General features: G+C 43.8%; 1 protein-coding gene across 1 annotated transcript in view; it reads left to right on the plus strand.

The window, feature by feature from the left end:
- C1_1H12orf42 (chromosome 1_1 C12orf42 homolog) overlaps positions 1-16,382 on the plus strand; it is a 1,726,734-nt gene that overhangs the window by 904,706 nt on the left and 805,646 nt on the right. Inside the window, exon 7 of the mRNA XM_086933179.1 lies at positions 918-1,136. Within this exon, the coding sequence (XP_086789305.1) occupies positions 918-1,136 (219 nt within the window). The remainder of the gene's footprint in view (positions 1-917; positions 1,137-16,382) is intronic.

Raw genomic sequence — 16,382 nt, forward strand, 5'->3', positions numbered from 1 at the left:
TAATGGCCTGATGTAGATCTAGGTGGACAAAGTAATTACTGACAATGATCAATGAATTGCACCTCACATGCATAACTATGCAGATGACACACAATACTCCTTAAACAGGAAAGCACTAAAGACATTCGAAACTCTAAAATGTTCTGTTGCTTCAGAGCCGTTGATCAGTGTATGACATGAATCCATTTCAAATTGAATGCTTCCATAACGGAAATACTCAAATGTGGCATTTGAAAAAAAAAGTGACCCACTTGCCACCTGGCCTGATGATCTAGGAACACTTCCTAAATTATCTAAGGAAGTAAGAAGCCTTGGAATTACCTAGGACTTCAAGCTATCAATGAATGCCCAAGTGGACGAATTAGCAAGATCAATCTTCATTACTATGAAAACTCTGTGACACATCTTTCCTCACCTGGGATTTCCACAGAAGGTCCAGACTACTATCTTTCTTGTACAGTCTAAACTTGATTATACCAGTGGCCTCCACCGCAGGTGATTTATCCACCACCAGCCGGAATCTCCACCTCCGGGCTGGAATCTCCACCTCCGGGCCGGAATCTCCACCACCTGGCGGTAATCTCCGGCCCGAGTGCGGACATTTAGTTGGAATGAGTATGTGCATTCTGTGAATACCAAAATGAGTAAGTGCATTCTGTGAACACCAAAATTAGTAAGTGCCTTCTGTGAATACCAAAATGAATAAGTAGCTTCTGTGAATTCCAAAATGAGTAAGTGCCTTCTATGAATACCAAAATGGTAGTAAGTTTAAGATTTTGAAGTAAGTTAGTTCTGTGAATCGGGCCCGTAGTGTTCTAGCCCACTTGGAAAACACGTTTTTAAAAAATCATTGATATTTGTAAAGAAAGACATATTAAGGACAAATATTTTGAATAATCCTATTTTCTTTGCAATAGAAATTTCCAAAAAGGCAGCATCTCTGCACCTGGGGTGTGACAGTGAGGAGGGCTCACTCGCTGGAGTTCGACTTTCGCTCCTAGATCACCTGGATTGGGGAAGGCCAGAAGAACATGAAACTGACTTGGCAGACCTCCGTGAATGGGCCTTTTCTTTGAAAGACTCTGCAGGAAATCTGACAGAACATGTCCATGAGTTCGAGAACTTAAACTATCTAGGTAAGAGTTGTCTCTAAAACAGCTTGCATTGCATACATATGGTTTCTAAGTAAGGTGGTGTATGTTTTGTATACTTTGGTGCTTCCTTTACTCCAAAGCGGTAATTGCTTACATTGTGCCTTTTTCACAGAGCACCTTTTAAATTTAGAAAAATAATGTTAACCTTCCCTTGTAAAACTGGCTTATGAACTCTTCCATTCAATTCTTAATTTTATATTTTTTGTAAACTTTGATTTAACCACTATTAAGCTTTAAAATCTTTAAAACTTTTAAAAGTTTTCGATTGCATAAAGAAATATCCCAATAATCACACTATAAACAATCATAGGGAAAGAAAATAGGCTTGGTTTTGTTTGTTACATGAAAGTGCAAAATAAATGGTAATGGGGAATGGAGGGGGACTGGTGAATTTTAAATGACTATTGAATAGGGTAAATTATGTGTGAATAGTAAATTGATGGGGACTGGTGAACAGTGAGAGCATGAGAACTGGAGAAAGCATGGAACAGACAGGTGAATGGAGATAGAACGGTGGACTGAGGCTAGGTCGAGAGAAGATGGGGTGGAAGGTGAATAACTTGAATGGAGGTTTATGTAGAGCAAAGGGTGCTTGTGGGTGAATGTTGCAGGAAAATGTTATTCACCCAGTGGAGAGCCACCAGACCTGGGCAATGCATGCATGTGAATACTAAGGAAATGGGAAGGGCATGCTCTTAGGACTTGGCAACGGAGCCACAACCACCACTCACTGTTCCTCACCAACAAAAGGATGGGTTAATGTCCCAGGTGACAACATTATACGTAGAACCAGTGCCCCTCACTCTCATAAGCTAATACCTTACCTCTCTGTGACTTGAATTTCAGAACACAGAATGCATCTCACCCCTTGCATCCACTTCACTCTTTATAACCAACCTCCATAATACTGAAAGTAGAACCAAGTGGAAAGTACCCCATCAGTTCACTGTAGCAGCAGTGTAAATTCTGCAACGGGATATAGACTAGTATCAGACATGATCATGGTATTCTCTCTTCTCGGTTGCACAATTTCCTGACTTGGCAGCCACTGACACTGACACACATTAAGACCAATGCCTCCTTCATTCAACCAGAACTCCGCCTCCAAGCTTTGTTACAAACAAATAAAAGGTTTAGGGGCCGGTGGCGTGGCTTGGCTGCGAGTGGAAATGGCGCTTCTCTGTCGGGTTCCAGCTCCAGTGAACCAGTCTAGTTGATCCAGCACATCAATCTGGTCCTTGAGGCGGCTCCGAAGAGGTGCGTAGCCACGCTAAATCTGGCCCGCACCAACAAGGTGAACAGTGAGGCCTGTGGCTCCGATCTGGAGCCTAGATATGGAGACGCGGGGCGTGGCGGCCCGATCTCGCTTTGCCAGCTTACGAGAGGCCATGGTTGCAGCCTGCTGCCTGACTAGAGGCATAGAGACCCACGGACGGAGGCACATCCCCACATATATCCCAGGTATGCAGGTGAGCCCCCGGGTCTCTGGCTGCATAATTAAAGGTGCGTGGGAACACGACCATTAGGAGCAGTAGCCGGGTTGAGGCGGCCCACAAATGGTGATGTGCAACACGGGGATCCCTAAATAGCCCCACCTGGGTAACACCATCCTTCCTGTGGCCCCTCCTTGCATTGACCGGCTTTGTCCCCAGTGGCGTTGAAGGTGGGTGCGCGCGTGCCCAGAAGAAGCAGTGGCAGGGCAGAGGAGGCTAACGCATAGGGTGGTGCATTGCAAAGCTTCCTTAGGCGAACCCGCTGAGGAGACACCATCCTTCCTGTGGCCCACCCTAGGAGTGCCCAGCAGTGTTCCCAGAGGCAGTGGAGGAAAGCGAGCTCCAGTTGGACTGAGAAATTGTGTCCCAGGGGCTGCCTGTGACCCAGGTGCACCTGCTGGCACCAGGTTGGAACGTGGTGCAGTCTGGGGGTCATTGCTTCGCGTCTGTTTGCTGGCGGCTGGAGGAAAGAGACCTGTGCCCTCCGTCATCTCTGGGCCCCTGACGTCTGGGCGAGCGGGCCCCCCCTGACTGGTGCTTGGGACTTACCTGCTCTCTGCCTGAGGTACCCTGGTGAAACGGGGCACAAGACTGTTGGGGGTGTTTCCCTAGTGGCCTGACCTGCGGAGGGGGCGCCCCTTACCAATGCGTTCAGCCCCTTGGGAAATACGCCAAGACAGCGACTGCCATGACTGGAAACCGGTGGTGGTGCCGGGGACGCCGTGGACTGTGACCAGTAGTTGGGATGTCAGGGACCAGAGGACCAAAGACAGTGTAATGCAACAAACTTGATAAATTAGTCTATTCAAAGGCGACCCCCCCTGATTTATGGAACGCTGCAGTCGTGACGAAGAGTCCGAATGGATCGGCCGCGGAGCTAAGATTGCAGGACGTGATGGACTTCATCTCCGGCGTACGGGTCTCCTTGGAACAGAGGATGGACGCCATTTGCGACAGAGGGCACTCTCCTCAGGGCGGACCTCACTAAATTCGGGGAGAGGGTCAAACAACTGGAGCTCACGACATCCAGTCTGGTCGAAGACACCTTCCAGCTGCAGCGAGAGGTAATTGACCTGCAGGTCTTTCGGAAACACGTGGAAGAAAGACTTGACGACTTTGAAGGGCGCACTCTCCGAAACAATGTGCACATAATTGAAGTTCCCAAAAAAGTGGAGGGGCAGGCCACAGACCTGTTTGTGGAAGACCTCAACCACAACCAACTCCAGCCTAAGGGTCTATCCAAGTTCTTCGTCATTGAGCAGGCGCATTGGGTCCCCGACGGGCGACCAAAGCCAGACCGATCCTAGCTCACCTGCTAAACTATTGGAATAGGGATGTTATCCTTCAGTTTGCTCGAAAGGCCCCTCTCCTTCATTATGACAATGCAGAAATCTCCTTCTTTCAAGACTCAACCCTGGCTGTTCAGAAGCAGAGGAGATCCTTCTTGGCTATCAAAAAGAAACTGCGAGACAAAGGGATGAAGTACTCAATGTTGTTCCCTGCTCGGCTCTGGGTGGAAGCGGAAGGTAGAGCCTGGTTCTTCGACAGTCCAGAGGATGCTGCGGACTGGCTTGGGAGCAGGAGAAGGACGGAGGACCAGGGTGAACATTAATGATCCCACTTGAACTGCAAAGATACTGAACACCTCAGAACCGTAATCTGCAGACTCATGGAGGGGTCTCCTTTCCTCTTTGGGGAGGGGGACAATGGCCCGCATGGGGATTCACATTGCACGGTTGCCTATTAGCGGGGGACTGCTCAAGTACTTTGGGACAAAGGATGGTTTGTTGGCTTCTCCTGATCTGCAGTCTTGATTTATGGAGCCATATTGATGCTGATTGAGGGTACAGGTTGACCAGGGAGTGATCGTCCACCCCCCACAGTTTTGCTACAGTTAGACCAGTTTGGGTGAAAGGCACTCTGCAGAGTTTCATGATGGGCAGTTTGAGGCCCAGAGTGCAGGGGAGCAGGGTGGGGGGATGTTGGGCGGGTCTTGGGAATGCTGTTTTGTTCTCTTTTCTTATTATTGTTTGTTCTTTGCTTGTGGACAATGCGATTCTTCGAACTTGGGTATGTGAATGTATACTGTTTCAGATGCAATGGGAAAGGGCTGTGACAGGCAGGTTAGGCTTTTGAGTTGGACTGTTAATGACCACGGGGACTAACTCAAACATAGTGTCACATGACATCTTGACCACCAGGCTTTTTAAGATCGGCCTGGAAGGTGAGGCCCTAGCGTGGCTGAGGAGTTTCGTGACAGACCGCACCCAAACTGTCACCCTGGGTGCCTATCGGTCAGAGGAGTTGGAGATCTCGAAGGGGGTGCCACAGGGCTCTTGCTTGAGCCCTACCTTGTTTAATATCTACGTGGCCCCCCTAGCGAACATCATGAGGTCCCATGGGTTTATCCCTGTGTCTTATGCCGATGACACCCAACTCCTCTTCCCTTTTACACACTTCACCGATGAGGTCAGGAACTCCTTCTCCCAGGGGATGAAGGCAGTGGCCCACTGGATGGCATCTAACTTCCTGCAATGTAATGTTGCTAAAACGGAAGTGATGCTGTTCGGTGAGGCCAAACTCCTATGGTCCCCTGATTGGTGGCCACAGGATCTGGGACCAGTCCCGGAGCCTAAACAGGTGGTAAACAAATCTCAGTGTGCGCTTGGACCAGGAGCTGTCCCTGAAGCAACACAGTAATCAAGTGGTGAGCTCCTGTTTCCATGTCATCGGAATGTTAAGGAAAGTGTTTCCCTTGCTCCCTGACTCTACCAGAAGGACGTTAGTGCAGGCCTTGGTGTTGAGTCGTTTGGACTACTGTAATGGGCTGCTTCTATCAACTAATGAGGGAGTAATTGCCAGATTGCAGGTAGTCCAAAATACTGCGGCCCGCCTTGTGGTAAACCGGCCCCCTCGCACTCCCTCTAAACCCCTCTTGAATACCCTGCATTGGCTTCCTGTCAAGCAAAGGGTGAAGTATAAGACTTGCTGTATAATACACAAGTGTCTTCAGAAGAAAGGCCCTGGGTATTTGATGAATACATTTCTCCCCTATAAACCTTTACGTCCTTTAAGAGCCAGTGAAGAAGCTGTGTTGCAGGTCCCAAGAGCAAAAAAGACCAGACAGGGTGGCAGAGCCCTCTCAATTGCGGGTCCAACGCTGTGGAACAGCCTCCCAGTTTCTTTAAGACTCTGTAAGGAATTTCTTCCGTTCAGGAAACTACTAAAAACCTTTCTATTTCAAAATTGTTAGACAGGACTTGTACTCACTGTATATGTGTAGGAAGGTTGCCAAAGGCGCGGAGATTCTCCTTTGGGAGGTGATCCTAGCGTGTTATAAACCCGCAAATAAATAAAAAATAATAGCATAGTCCTTCAATATATCAAACGCCACTCCCCTGAGGTAGTCTTACTTCAGGAGACACACTTAGTTGGCAATACCTGTGGGGCCCTAGATTGATGGGGATACAAATTGGTGGCTTATTCTGGCTTCACTTCAGGGTCCCGAGGAGTGGGCATTTTAACTAAGAAATCCTTCCCATATGCAGTACAGCGCACCAGGGTGGACGATATGGGGAGGTATGCGGTGGTGTCTGGACAATGGGAGGGTACAACCCTCAATTAGGTCACTGTGTATGTTCTGCAAGGCCTGCAGAGCATGACATTCTGAGACCTGGGCACTCACTTGCTCTCCCTTCCTGAGGGTAGGCTGGTGCTCGGTGGTGATCTCAATGCAGTGGTCTCGGGACACCTCAATAGATATCCCCCACGGAACATTGCTCATTCCCAGAGATGGCTCCCTGACTTTCTGGAGGCTATGGGACTGGTGGATTTGTGGCGTGCCCTGCACTCTGACTCTACCCAATACATGTTTCATTCCTGTGCACACAGCATCTCCTCCAGCTTTGACTAGCTACTGGCCCCAGCAGCCCTGCTTGCCGACGTTCAAGATGTCAGACACTTGCAGGAGGTATATCTGATCACTCCCCCATATGGGCGTGTTTATGCTGGGGGTGGAGGGGCCGAGAAAGTAGCACCGATTAACCCATGGTACCTCCGCCACCCCGCTTTAAAAAAACGATCTTCCAGGCAATCACTAACTATTTTAATGACAACCACGGCATGGTCCAGTCAGCCCAGGTCTTATGGGAGGCATTCAAGGCGGTAATATGGGGAAAGGCTCTGTCCTCTATCGCCGGGGTGCAAAAAGATAGGGTCAAAGACCTGATCCGGTTGGAAGATGAGATCCGTCACCTCGAAGACTCAGAGGAAAGTGGTCCCTCTCCGGAGGCGATCCACAAATTGCAACTGAAACATGATGAGTACAGAAGCATTGTCACAGAGATGGCCAAAACACTGGGGAGAGAGAAAGCAGGTAGACTTTACGACTTGGGCGATAAAGCGGGCTGGATAAGAAGGAACTAGCCAATAGGCTAGTCCTGGAAATTACAGTCGAAGGGGGGACACACAATAATGGACCCACAAGCAATCTCAAATACATTTGCTGACCATTATTGCTCCATGTATCAATCCACAACTAGTCACTCTGTCGCAGGCTTGGAGGATCTCCTCCGTGTTATCAGAATGCTGAGCCTTACGGCTGATGAACGCGAGGTGCTCAACAGTGCTCTTACGGACAACAAACTGGCACAGGCGATCCGTGGCCTTCGTACTGGCTGGACTTCCAGTCCAAATGGTTTGCCGAGTTGTACAAACTGAGACCGAACGTCTTAGCTCCCCATCTGCGTAAAATGGTTACCGAAACCTGTGACAAGGGACTACTTCCCTATGATCAGTGTGTGGCCACAATAGTGATGATACACAAGGAGAGTAAGCCCAGGACTCACGTCTCTTCATACAGGCCAATTTCCCTTTCGAATGCCGAGCCCAAGATCCTCAAAGTGCTGGCGAATCATCTGCTACCGGTACTATGCAACCTTTTACACCCTGATCAATCGGGCTTTATGCCCCATCGCAACACTGCCTTGAATCTGAGACGTATGCATGGTGTTCTGGGTAGGCTTGACACCATTCAGGAGGTGGTGGTTGTTGGCTTGCTGGAGGCCACAATAGCCTTCGATACAATTGAGTGGCCTTATCTCTTTGCGGTCCTGGCCAAATTGGGCTTTGGCCCGGGCTTCATGGGCTGGGTAAGGCTTCTGTATTCAGAGGCCCTGACGCAGATGGTAGTCAACAATAAACAGTCCAAGATCTTCAGCCTGAGTCAGGGGACCCACCAGGGATGCCTTCTTTCACCTCTCCTGTTCGCCCTGTCCCTGGAGCCGCTAGCGGCTTGGATTGGCTGGTGTCCCTCTATTCGAGGGCTCAAATGGACGGAGGGCTAGGAGGATCACATTTCCCTCCATGCAGATGATATCCTCCTATTCCTAGCATCCCCAGGGTTCTCCATATGGGTAATACTTAACATATTCACTGTTTGTTCTGTTATTCTGTACTCGGGTTACAGAATAAACTGGGACAAGTGCCTACTCTACGTCCTTAATCTGGATCTCCCATCTTTGCCCCGCAAATGCCTGATGCAGGTGGCGGGTGGCGGTTTTCGATACCTGGGCATTTTTATCACTGCGGATCCTAGGCTTCGGTATGAACTTAACCTTCTTCCCCCATTGTTAAGGCTTAAACGAGATGTCGAGGTGTGGAGACAGCACCCGCTCTCGCTCCTGGAAAGGGCGGTGCTATCAAAATGATGTCTTTGCTCTACTATCTCTATGCCCTACAGAATTCCGACTTGGTCCACACCAGTTATTTCAAAGAAATAGAAGCCCTGCAGAGAACCTTATTGTGGGAGGGTAGGCCTCGGATAGCACTCCAAAAACTAACTTTGGGTTGGTACGATGAGGGCATTGGATTACCGGACATATGGAGGTACTACTGGGCCGCCCATCTGGCAGCTATCAACCACTGTGTGTATAAACCTGAGGACGATCCAGCCTACACGATGGATAAATGGTTGCTTCCTGGGGGCATATACCATAAAGCGCTCTATTCCAGACCTAGCCTGCATCAACTCACGGGCCCGACCAAGCACTCGGTGGCAGAGTGGCATATGGTGAGCAGGGTTTCTCACCCCTGGGATGGGGTGAGAAACTTTCTATGGTGATCCCCCTATGGGAGTCGTAGAAGCTGGGCACACTAGCCACAACCAAAGGTTTTGACAAATGGGATATTATTGGGATCTCAAACATTGGTGACCCGTGGAAGGTGAGGCAAATGGTGTCATTTGCATACTTGCAGCATAGCCACGACCTTGCAGACTCAGAGTACTTCCGCCATCTACAAATCCAACATGCACTACAATGAAATATCATAGTGGGTGTTATCCCGATGGAAGCCTTGCGGCTAGAGGACAGGCTGCTAGATGGCTATTTACCAGATAGGGTCATGTCCTTGACATACAAGAAGTTGGTCAATAATGCACCTGACCCCCTAGCATTCCTGAGACAGCACTGGGAAAACGATGGGCTCGAGATTGACGATGAGGAATGGCAGGAGGCCCTGGACTCCCCCAAGGAAATAGCCATCTCCTCTAGATTGCATCTGGTGCAATTAAAGATCCTACATCTGATTTATATCTCTGGTCCAAAGCTGGTTAAAATGGGCAGAGTGGATGAGGGTTAGTGTCCGCCTGGCAGTGGGAAGATTGGTTCCTTTATACATATAATATGGGAGTGTCCTCTCATTCAATCTTACTGGTCCAGGGTGCTTGAATGTATGAGTCGAGTGTCAGTGGTAGCTACACATCCAGAAGTGAAGCAATGCCTCTTGAATATCTGCGGGCCCACAGACCTCCACTGCAGAGATATATTGTGGGTCACTCTGGGCCAGATGATTGCCAAATGAAACGTAGCGCAGGCAATGGGGGGCAAGGGAACCACCCCGGGTGGCCTCCTGGAAGATCAACATCGACTGGTGCATGTTTAGGGAAAAAACTGTGTATATCACCCGGGGGTGCCCCAGGAAATGGTTCTCCATCTGGAACAAGTGAAACGAACATGGAGGGGATATCTATGCTCCTCCCGGACCCTAAAACTGATTACCAATTTACACCATAACATCCTATTGTACTCATCTGTAAAATATAAGATTGTACACAATATTACAACAAGATTCAAAGCTGATGTATCTGCATTTCTCTAAGATGTGATTTGTCGACATTGTTATAAGTTAATAAAAAAGTTAAAAAAAGAAAAAAAAGGCTTAGGGGCCCAGGATACAACCTGAGCTCCAGTACAAACCACTCCAGTGCTCCTGACCTTCGTTGTGCAATGACACTTAAACTGTAAACTTTAAAGGTATTCACCTCTTGATCACAAGACATTTTGATCTGTTGTCAACTCACTCCTAGGATCAATACCCAACCTGCAGTAAGGTGCTTTCCTTACATCCTTCCTAGTGGCTCACATGATCACTGAGCAGCTAGTTCGAAGATCAAATGGCAAGGAAATGTAACTTTAGGCTGCGGGCCTTATAGCATTGCGGGCCCTCTCGGATTATGAATAATTTTCATGCAGTACAACTTAGTAAAGACAATTCTCTCTGCCAGTAACACTTACTTCTCTCAGCTCCCACTCCATGTTAAATGTGGGCAAAATTCTTCTATCGACTACACAACCTTTAGCCCCTAGCCTTCTGCTTGCTCCTAAGTCACTGCATCTTTATTCCTGCAGTAAGTAATTTCTTCTCTGTCATTCTCTGATAAATAGGTATTTCCTGGTACATCATGACCTGGTGTCATTGAGTGTGTCTGTGACAGCATGGGTACTCCAGTGGATGAGGAAAATGGAGGGCTGATGCAAGCCAGCACTGCCACAATAGCCATATTTGCACTGGTCATCCTAGCTAGAGGCGCTACACTTGCATGCTCTGCTGTGTGTGTCAGAGTACTTTATTTAATGAGGGACAACCTATTCATCTAAGTTTCTGGCAGCGTCATCACATTTATCGTCACATGGTTGACATCTTTTTTGAGGGGTTCCAATTGTGGTTCAGCCGACTGTCAGTTTCAACAATGAGCACTCCAGAGGATTTTCTGTGACACCCCATCACAGGGCGTGGAATATGTTTTTCCATGTGTGTTTATACGTGGCTGTTCAAAGCTGCTTTCTTACTTTATAAGCTGTCCCTTTTGCTGTTTAAAAAGTAAATGATACTCCCACAAAGCAATGGCTGAAAGGGGCAGATGTTCACTCTTTTGCACTATGCAAAGAAACTAAAAAGAATAGGAGTTTGCCTGGAGACCATCCTCATGAATTTTCCTCATGCTGGTCACTCCCAGCAGCTATTAGCAAGAACATAGACACATGTCATTGAATGATACTTCTAATAAATGTCTCTCTTATGGGATATTCCAATATTGCACACAGTTTGAGCCCTTGAATAAAAACTCTGAATCTTTGCTTCCAGCTAATATTAGTCATGAGTTCCACAATATCAAGACTGACATAATCATATCTGATTCCACTACACTCCTATAGTATTACAATGGTTTGATGGAAGAGGCCTTAATAGTATGATTCCAGTAGGAAATGCATCAATTCCAAAAGGTTCTCTTTGTGTAAATAGCTTTAAGGAGCTAAGATTACATCTACGAAAAGTGAAAATTTGAAGCCTTCACTCTAATGAAATAGACAAATTATCCTACTGTTATCAATTACTCAGATACAACCGTGGTATAAGAGCAGCTAAATGAGATTTTGTGAATCGCAGGGCCGCCAACCACAAAATGATAATAAACATCTAGTCCATTGTGGACCAGATATTCACTGACAGAATTTTAAAAACTTTCATCCCAGGATATTGAAGATCTGTTGACTAAGTGTAAACATTCTGGATCTTCTTTAGATATCTGTTGTGGTAAATTGTGAAAAAGATTATTCTCCCATGACTCCTGTTTTGAAAAACAATTGCAATGCCTTTCTTACATCAAGCTACTTACTGTCAGATTGTAAAAAAAAGTAATTATCAAGTGTCTCCAAAAAAAACATAGCCGGCTCCAATTTCTGGCAAACTTGCTAATTCCTCTCATTGCAAATCTATTGAAAGAATTGTTACTTGCCATGTTCAATTGTTTGTTGAGGAAAGTTCCATCCTTTGAGAAACCAGCTTCAGACCTGGATTTAATACTCAGTTACTGATTGCCTCAGTACTTGACAATCTAAGAATGTACACAGATGTGGTGGTGTCAGAGCCCCGATTTTACTAGACCGATCAGTGGCTTTTAACACCTCCCACCATAAGATTCTACTTTGTCATCCTGTTGAGGCATTGTTAGAAGGAGCAGTACTCCAATGGATGGTATTCATTCTTTCTAATCATAATAGTCATTCAGTAAGTCGCCATTACTCCTTATTCTAAACAAATACCATGATGTCTTCCACAGGGAGTCTCTCTCTCTGCTCTTTTTTTATTGTAATATTCATATGAACTCCATAGCATATCTGCTGCATAAAATGGACATTACATTTTTAGGTATGCTGATGCTGAGCATACATGGCAAAAAATTCCCTTCAACTTGAGAACTGCCCTGGACCTCCACTTTGGGTGTGTGAATGCCAGAATTGTTTAAAGGAAACCTCTCTGAGAGGGAAGCTCTTCTCAATTGTAATGCCCCCTAACGTTGAGATGGTAGGTAATGGCATATTTTAATGGGTTTCCACCAAAACTGTCTACGATTGTAAGGAACGTAGGGGAGCTTATTTACTCCGATTTTCCCCTCAATATGCAGATTACAGTCGTTTCTAAATCTTACTTCTTTCAAAAAAACATTCTTCAGAGAATCTTTCCTTTTTTGTCTCTCTTTCACGAGATCATGGCTACAAGCACCTTCCTCCATGCACGTTTGTTTCTTAATTGTGTTCTACTAGGGACATGCAACAATTTAAAAAATAGCTTTCAGTGTTCTCAAAATGCCGCTGCTTGCTCTATTTTTAAACTCAGACAATTTGACCCAATTTCTGGAAAATTTCAACAGCTTAATTAGCTTCCTATTAAAAAATGAGTAGGGTGAAATGTATTATTAAACAGGCTGCAAAAACTGTTTGCAACTTGAAGAGGTTACATAATAGAGATACCTGGACTGTTAATTTGTGACTCTTCTGTGAATTTGCAAATCCATAGACAGTTCAGGAATACAAATAAAAGAACACACCATTGAACTACAGTGCCTTTTCTCCCATTGGTCTTTTCAGATTTGCAAACATGGTTGCAAATCCTATTGGCTGGCCATCACAGAATAGGTTCTATTTCAGCTGCCATTGCTTAACTTAGTGCGCCTAGCATTTTACTGAGAAAAAGAAAAAGAAAAGGGTATAAAGTGACCAGGGGGATCCAAAGACAAACAATAGTTAAAGTGAAGTTGTATTCAGATTGAATTATAACACACTAACACGTTTAAAAAATACTTGAAAATTCACTGAAGAAAAAAACACTTGAATTGAAGCTATAGTTCAGAATAAAAACTGAAAAAACGGTGACATTTGCAAATTATGATTAGAATCTCAATTCATACCTAACACAACAGCCTTGCAAACATAACTCACACACCAAATGCAATATTCATGACCTTACTTTGGTGTGACAGATACAATTGCAAATGTCATAGGCAACTGTACAGGTGAACTTTCTTATCATGTTACCATGAAATACCACATAGATACATATACATACATATTACCTCGTCACTGTGAATGAGATAACTATCACTTGTTGTTTTGGTATTGTTCTTTATTTATATTGTGCATTTACATTTTATTATTAGTTGGTATACATATCACAGGCATCACATTTGATGTGAGAATTAAGGTATGCATAGCTGTTGTAGGAGTTATACGTTTTGGTCCTCACCATAACTTGAGAATTTCAGTTATTACTCAGTTTTAATTTGTAACCATGACCACACTCCAACTGTGTTTGTTTCGATGAGTTTCTAAAGTTTTTTGAACCGGTGTTTAGGTGCATAACCAAAACTAACTATAAGTTTACTTTAAACTTTGAATTTGTCAGCAAATTTGTGAACAAACACTTTATCTGTTATTTTATCAGTGAATTTGTTATCAAATTGTAAATCTATATGTACGGAGATCACCATATGTAAATTTACCTTTGATAATAGTCCTAGTGGTTTCTTCATGAGACAGCGACAACAATACTGACATACATCATAACATATTGCAAGGAAAGGACTCTACTCATTAACCTATCTTATTCTTATTCTCTACAATCATAAAGATTCACTTTTGGCAACATCAAAGACTTTTCACACTATCATTAGGAAAATTAGCCTTGTGTTAATGGAATTAATGAACAAGACAGGATCAAAGCTCACCTCTAATTAATCTTATGTTGCTCAAACGACACCTGCAATATTTATTGTACCATCTTTTTCTCATTACGTACATGACATTGGTTTAAACCATTCTAAATGATGAGAGCTGTTCAAATAGGTATTGTAATAAAAAGCGAAAAGTTTAAAGAACTAACCAAGTTTAAGGTATGTAGTAGTATGTAAGATGGCTGACTTGGATCTAGCAATGCTTACTTCCCAACTTTCACACTATGGTGGCTATTTGCAAAGGTTAGATATATTACTAACGCATTTAGTCATATACTTTTGAGTAACTTTACTGCTTTGGTCTATTCAAAAAACCCGCATGTACACTTACTCAAATCGTACATTTCTCCACAGCCTGAAACGGGGGTGGAGCCAAATATTACAAGTGTAAAGTTACTACTTAATAAAATTGTTTTTTTAGCTTTTTCATATGCTTTGTTGTAGGGAGATCTCCATCACCAGTATAGAGAAAAGATTGTTAAACTTGAAAAAAATATTTTAATGAATTTGCTGTAAATTTTAATGAAAATTAGTTTTTTATATTTATTTAAATTTAGAATGAAATAAAACATGTTTTCATATTTTTAACTTAATTGTAGATTAAAAGATTAATTAATTTAATGCATTTAATTCATTAAAATATATGTATTTATGCATTATTCTGAAAAAATATTTCACTTACAGTAACATTTGTAAATTAATTTACTACGTATAAAAATAATAAATATTATGAATTGAATTATTAATAAATAGACTTTAATTATTTAAAAGAAAATTAAAAATTGAATGTATTTTTTAAATTAAATGATTCATAAATACTTGTTATATAGTTAAAATATGACTATATTTTCTAAATTGTTAATAATATTTTTTTATTAAACTAATTATATTTATACATGGAAATGAATGTAATTATGTTAATATTATTTCTATTGAAGTTTAATTTTTATGTCTGTGCCTGTTTTCTATAGGAGTGTGTTGTAGTCCCTCCTGTGAGTGGCCATGTGTGGTGCTGGACTTACTCCAGTTTTGAGCTGCAGTATATTTTCTACTGTTTTGAACTTTTTTTGCTGTATGTAGATTTATATCTCTACATCAGGATATTTGCCATCTACACCTATGAGGTTTGCATACATTCTGCAACCACTGCTATCACAACAGTGTCAGGGTATGTTATTGTTCATGTTATTGTTGATGTTACTTTACCTAAGTACTACTATTTTATTACTGGTAGTCTGCTCTTACTGCCATTACTGCTTCAATTGACATTGTTATTACTACTACTAATTCTACACCTGTAGCATCTGTTTGTTCGATCAATGCTCCTACTACTGTTATTACTCATATTAATGATTCTACTAGTACTGATACTACTACTAGTAGTACTGCGAATCACAATATTTCAGTTAGTATTTACACTACTGCTACATCTATTAGTCACTACTACTATTAATATTACTGCTAGAGCTGCTGTTGCCATGACTGCTAACACTACTACTATTGCTGCTACTACTACTGCAGATTCTTTTATTAATTCTATTGCTTCAACTACTACTGCTATTGCTATTATTATTATTACTGCTTATTATTATTATTACTGCTGAACAGAGGAATTAAAAAGAGCACTGCAATAAAGTAAAGCCAAGAAAGGCACATAAACCAGGTCGGTTTGCATTGGATGTTTGCAAGTATTATCCAAAATTAAGGGCCTCATTACGATGTCGGTCAGAAAGTTTACAAATGGCATTTCGTTTTACCGAACCCATGTTGGAAGCCATGTTTCTGACTAATGCAGAAAAATTTCCGACCGACCAATTACAATGCAAACTAGTCAGTCAGCCATTCCGAATTGGTTCCAACCAGCATTCGGAGAGTCTGAGTCGGTCTAAGCCGAATCGTACAGCTCTATGGTTTGCGTTTCTGACCGACCGATTGCGATGTTGGATTTCAACAGCCGTTCCGACATGGTCTGTCTGACATGGATTGGCTGTCGGAAACTGACATTGGGTGCTTCCAGCAGGCCCCCCTTCACTCAGAGGGCTCCGGTTGGGGCTTGTGGGGCTACCCATGGACCCCTTTCTCAAACCATGCACAGTGTACCAGGCACCATGGGGTGCACGCAACAGGGTGCAAAGTTTTCCGGAACCAACCCTTTTTTCAATGGAAGTCTGTGCTGTCAGTCGGAACACATAGTCCCATTGAAGTTGTGTATCGATTTAGATTCCATATGAATTTCCCGATTCATGCCCTTATATAGGTGTAATTCAAATTACCCTTATATAGGTATAGAAATCCAGTTCTTATTTAGGCATAGTCCATGCTACCCAAATACAGGCATGGCTACTTCCATCTGTTCATCTGCGTCACAACGAGTTCTTGGAAAAC

The sequence above is a fragment of the Lissotriton vulgaris genome, chromosome 1_1 (assembly GCF_964263255.1).
Source record: "Lissotriton vulgaris chromosome 1_1, aLisVul1.2, whole genome shotgun sequence".
NCBI lineage: Eukaryota > Metazoa > Chordata > Amphibia > Caudata > Salamandridae > Lissotriton > Lissotriton vulgaris.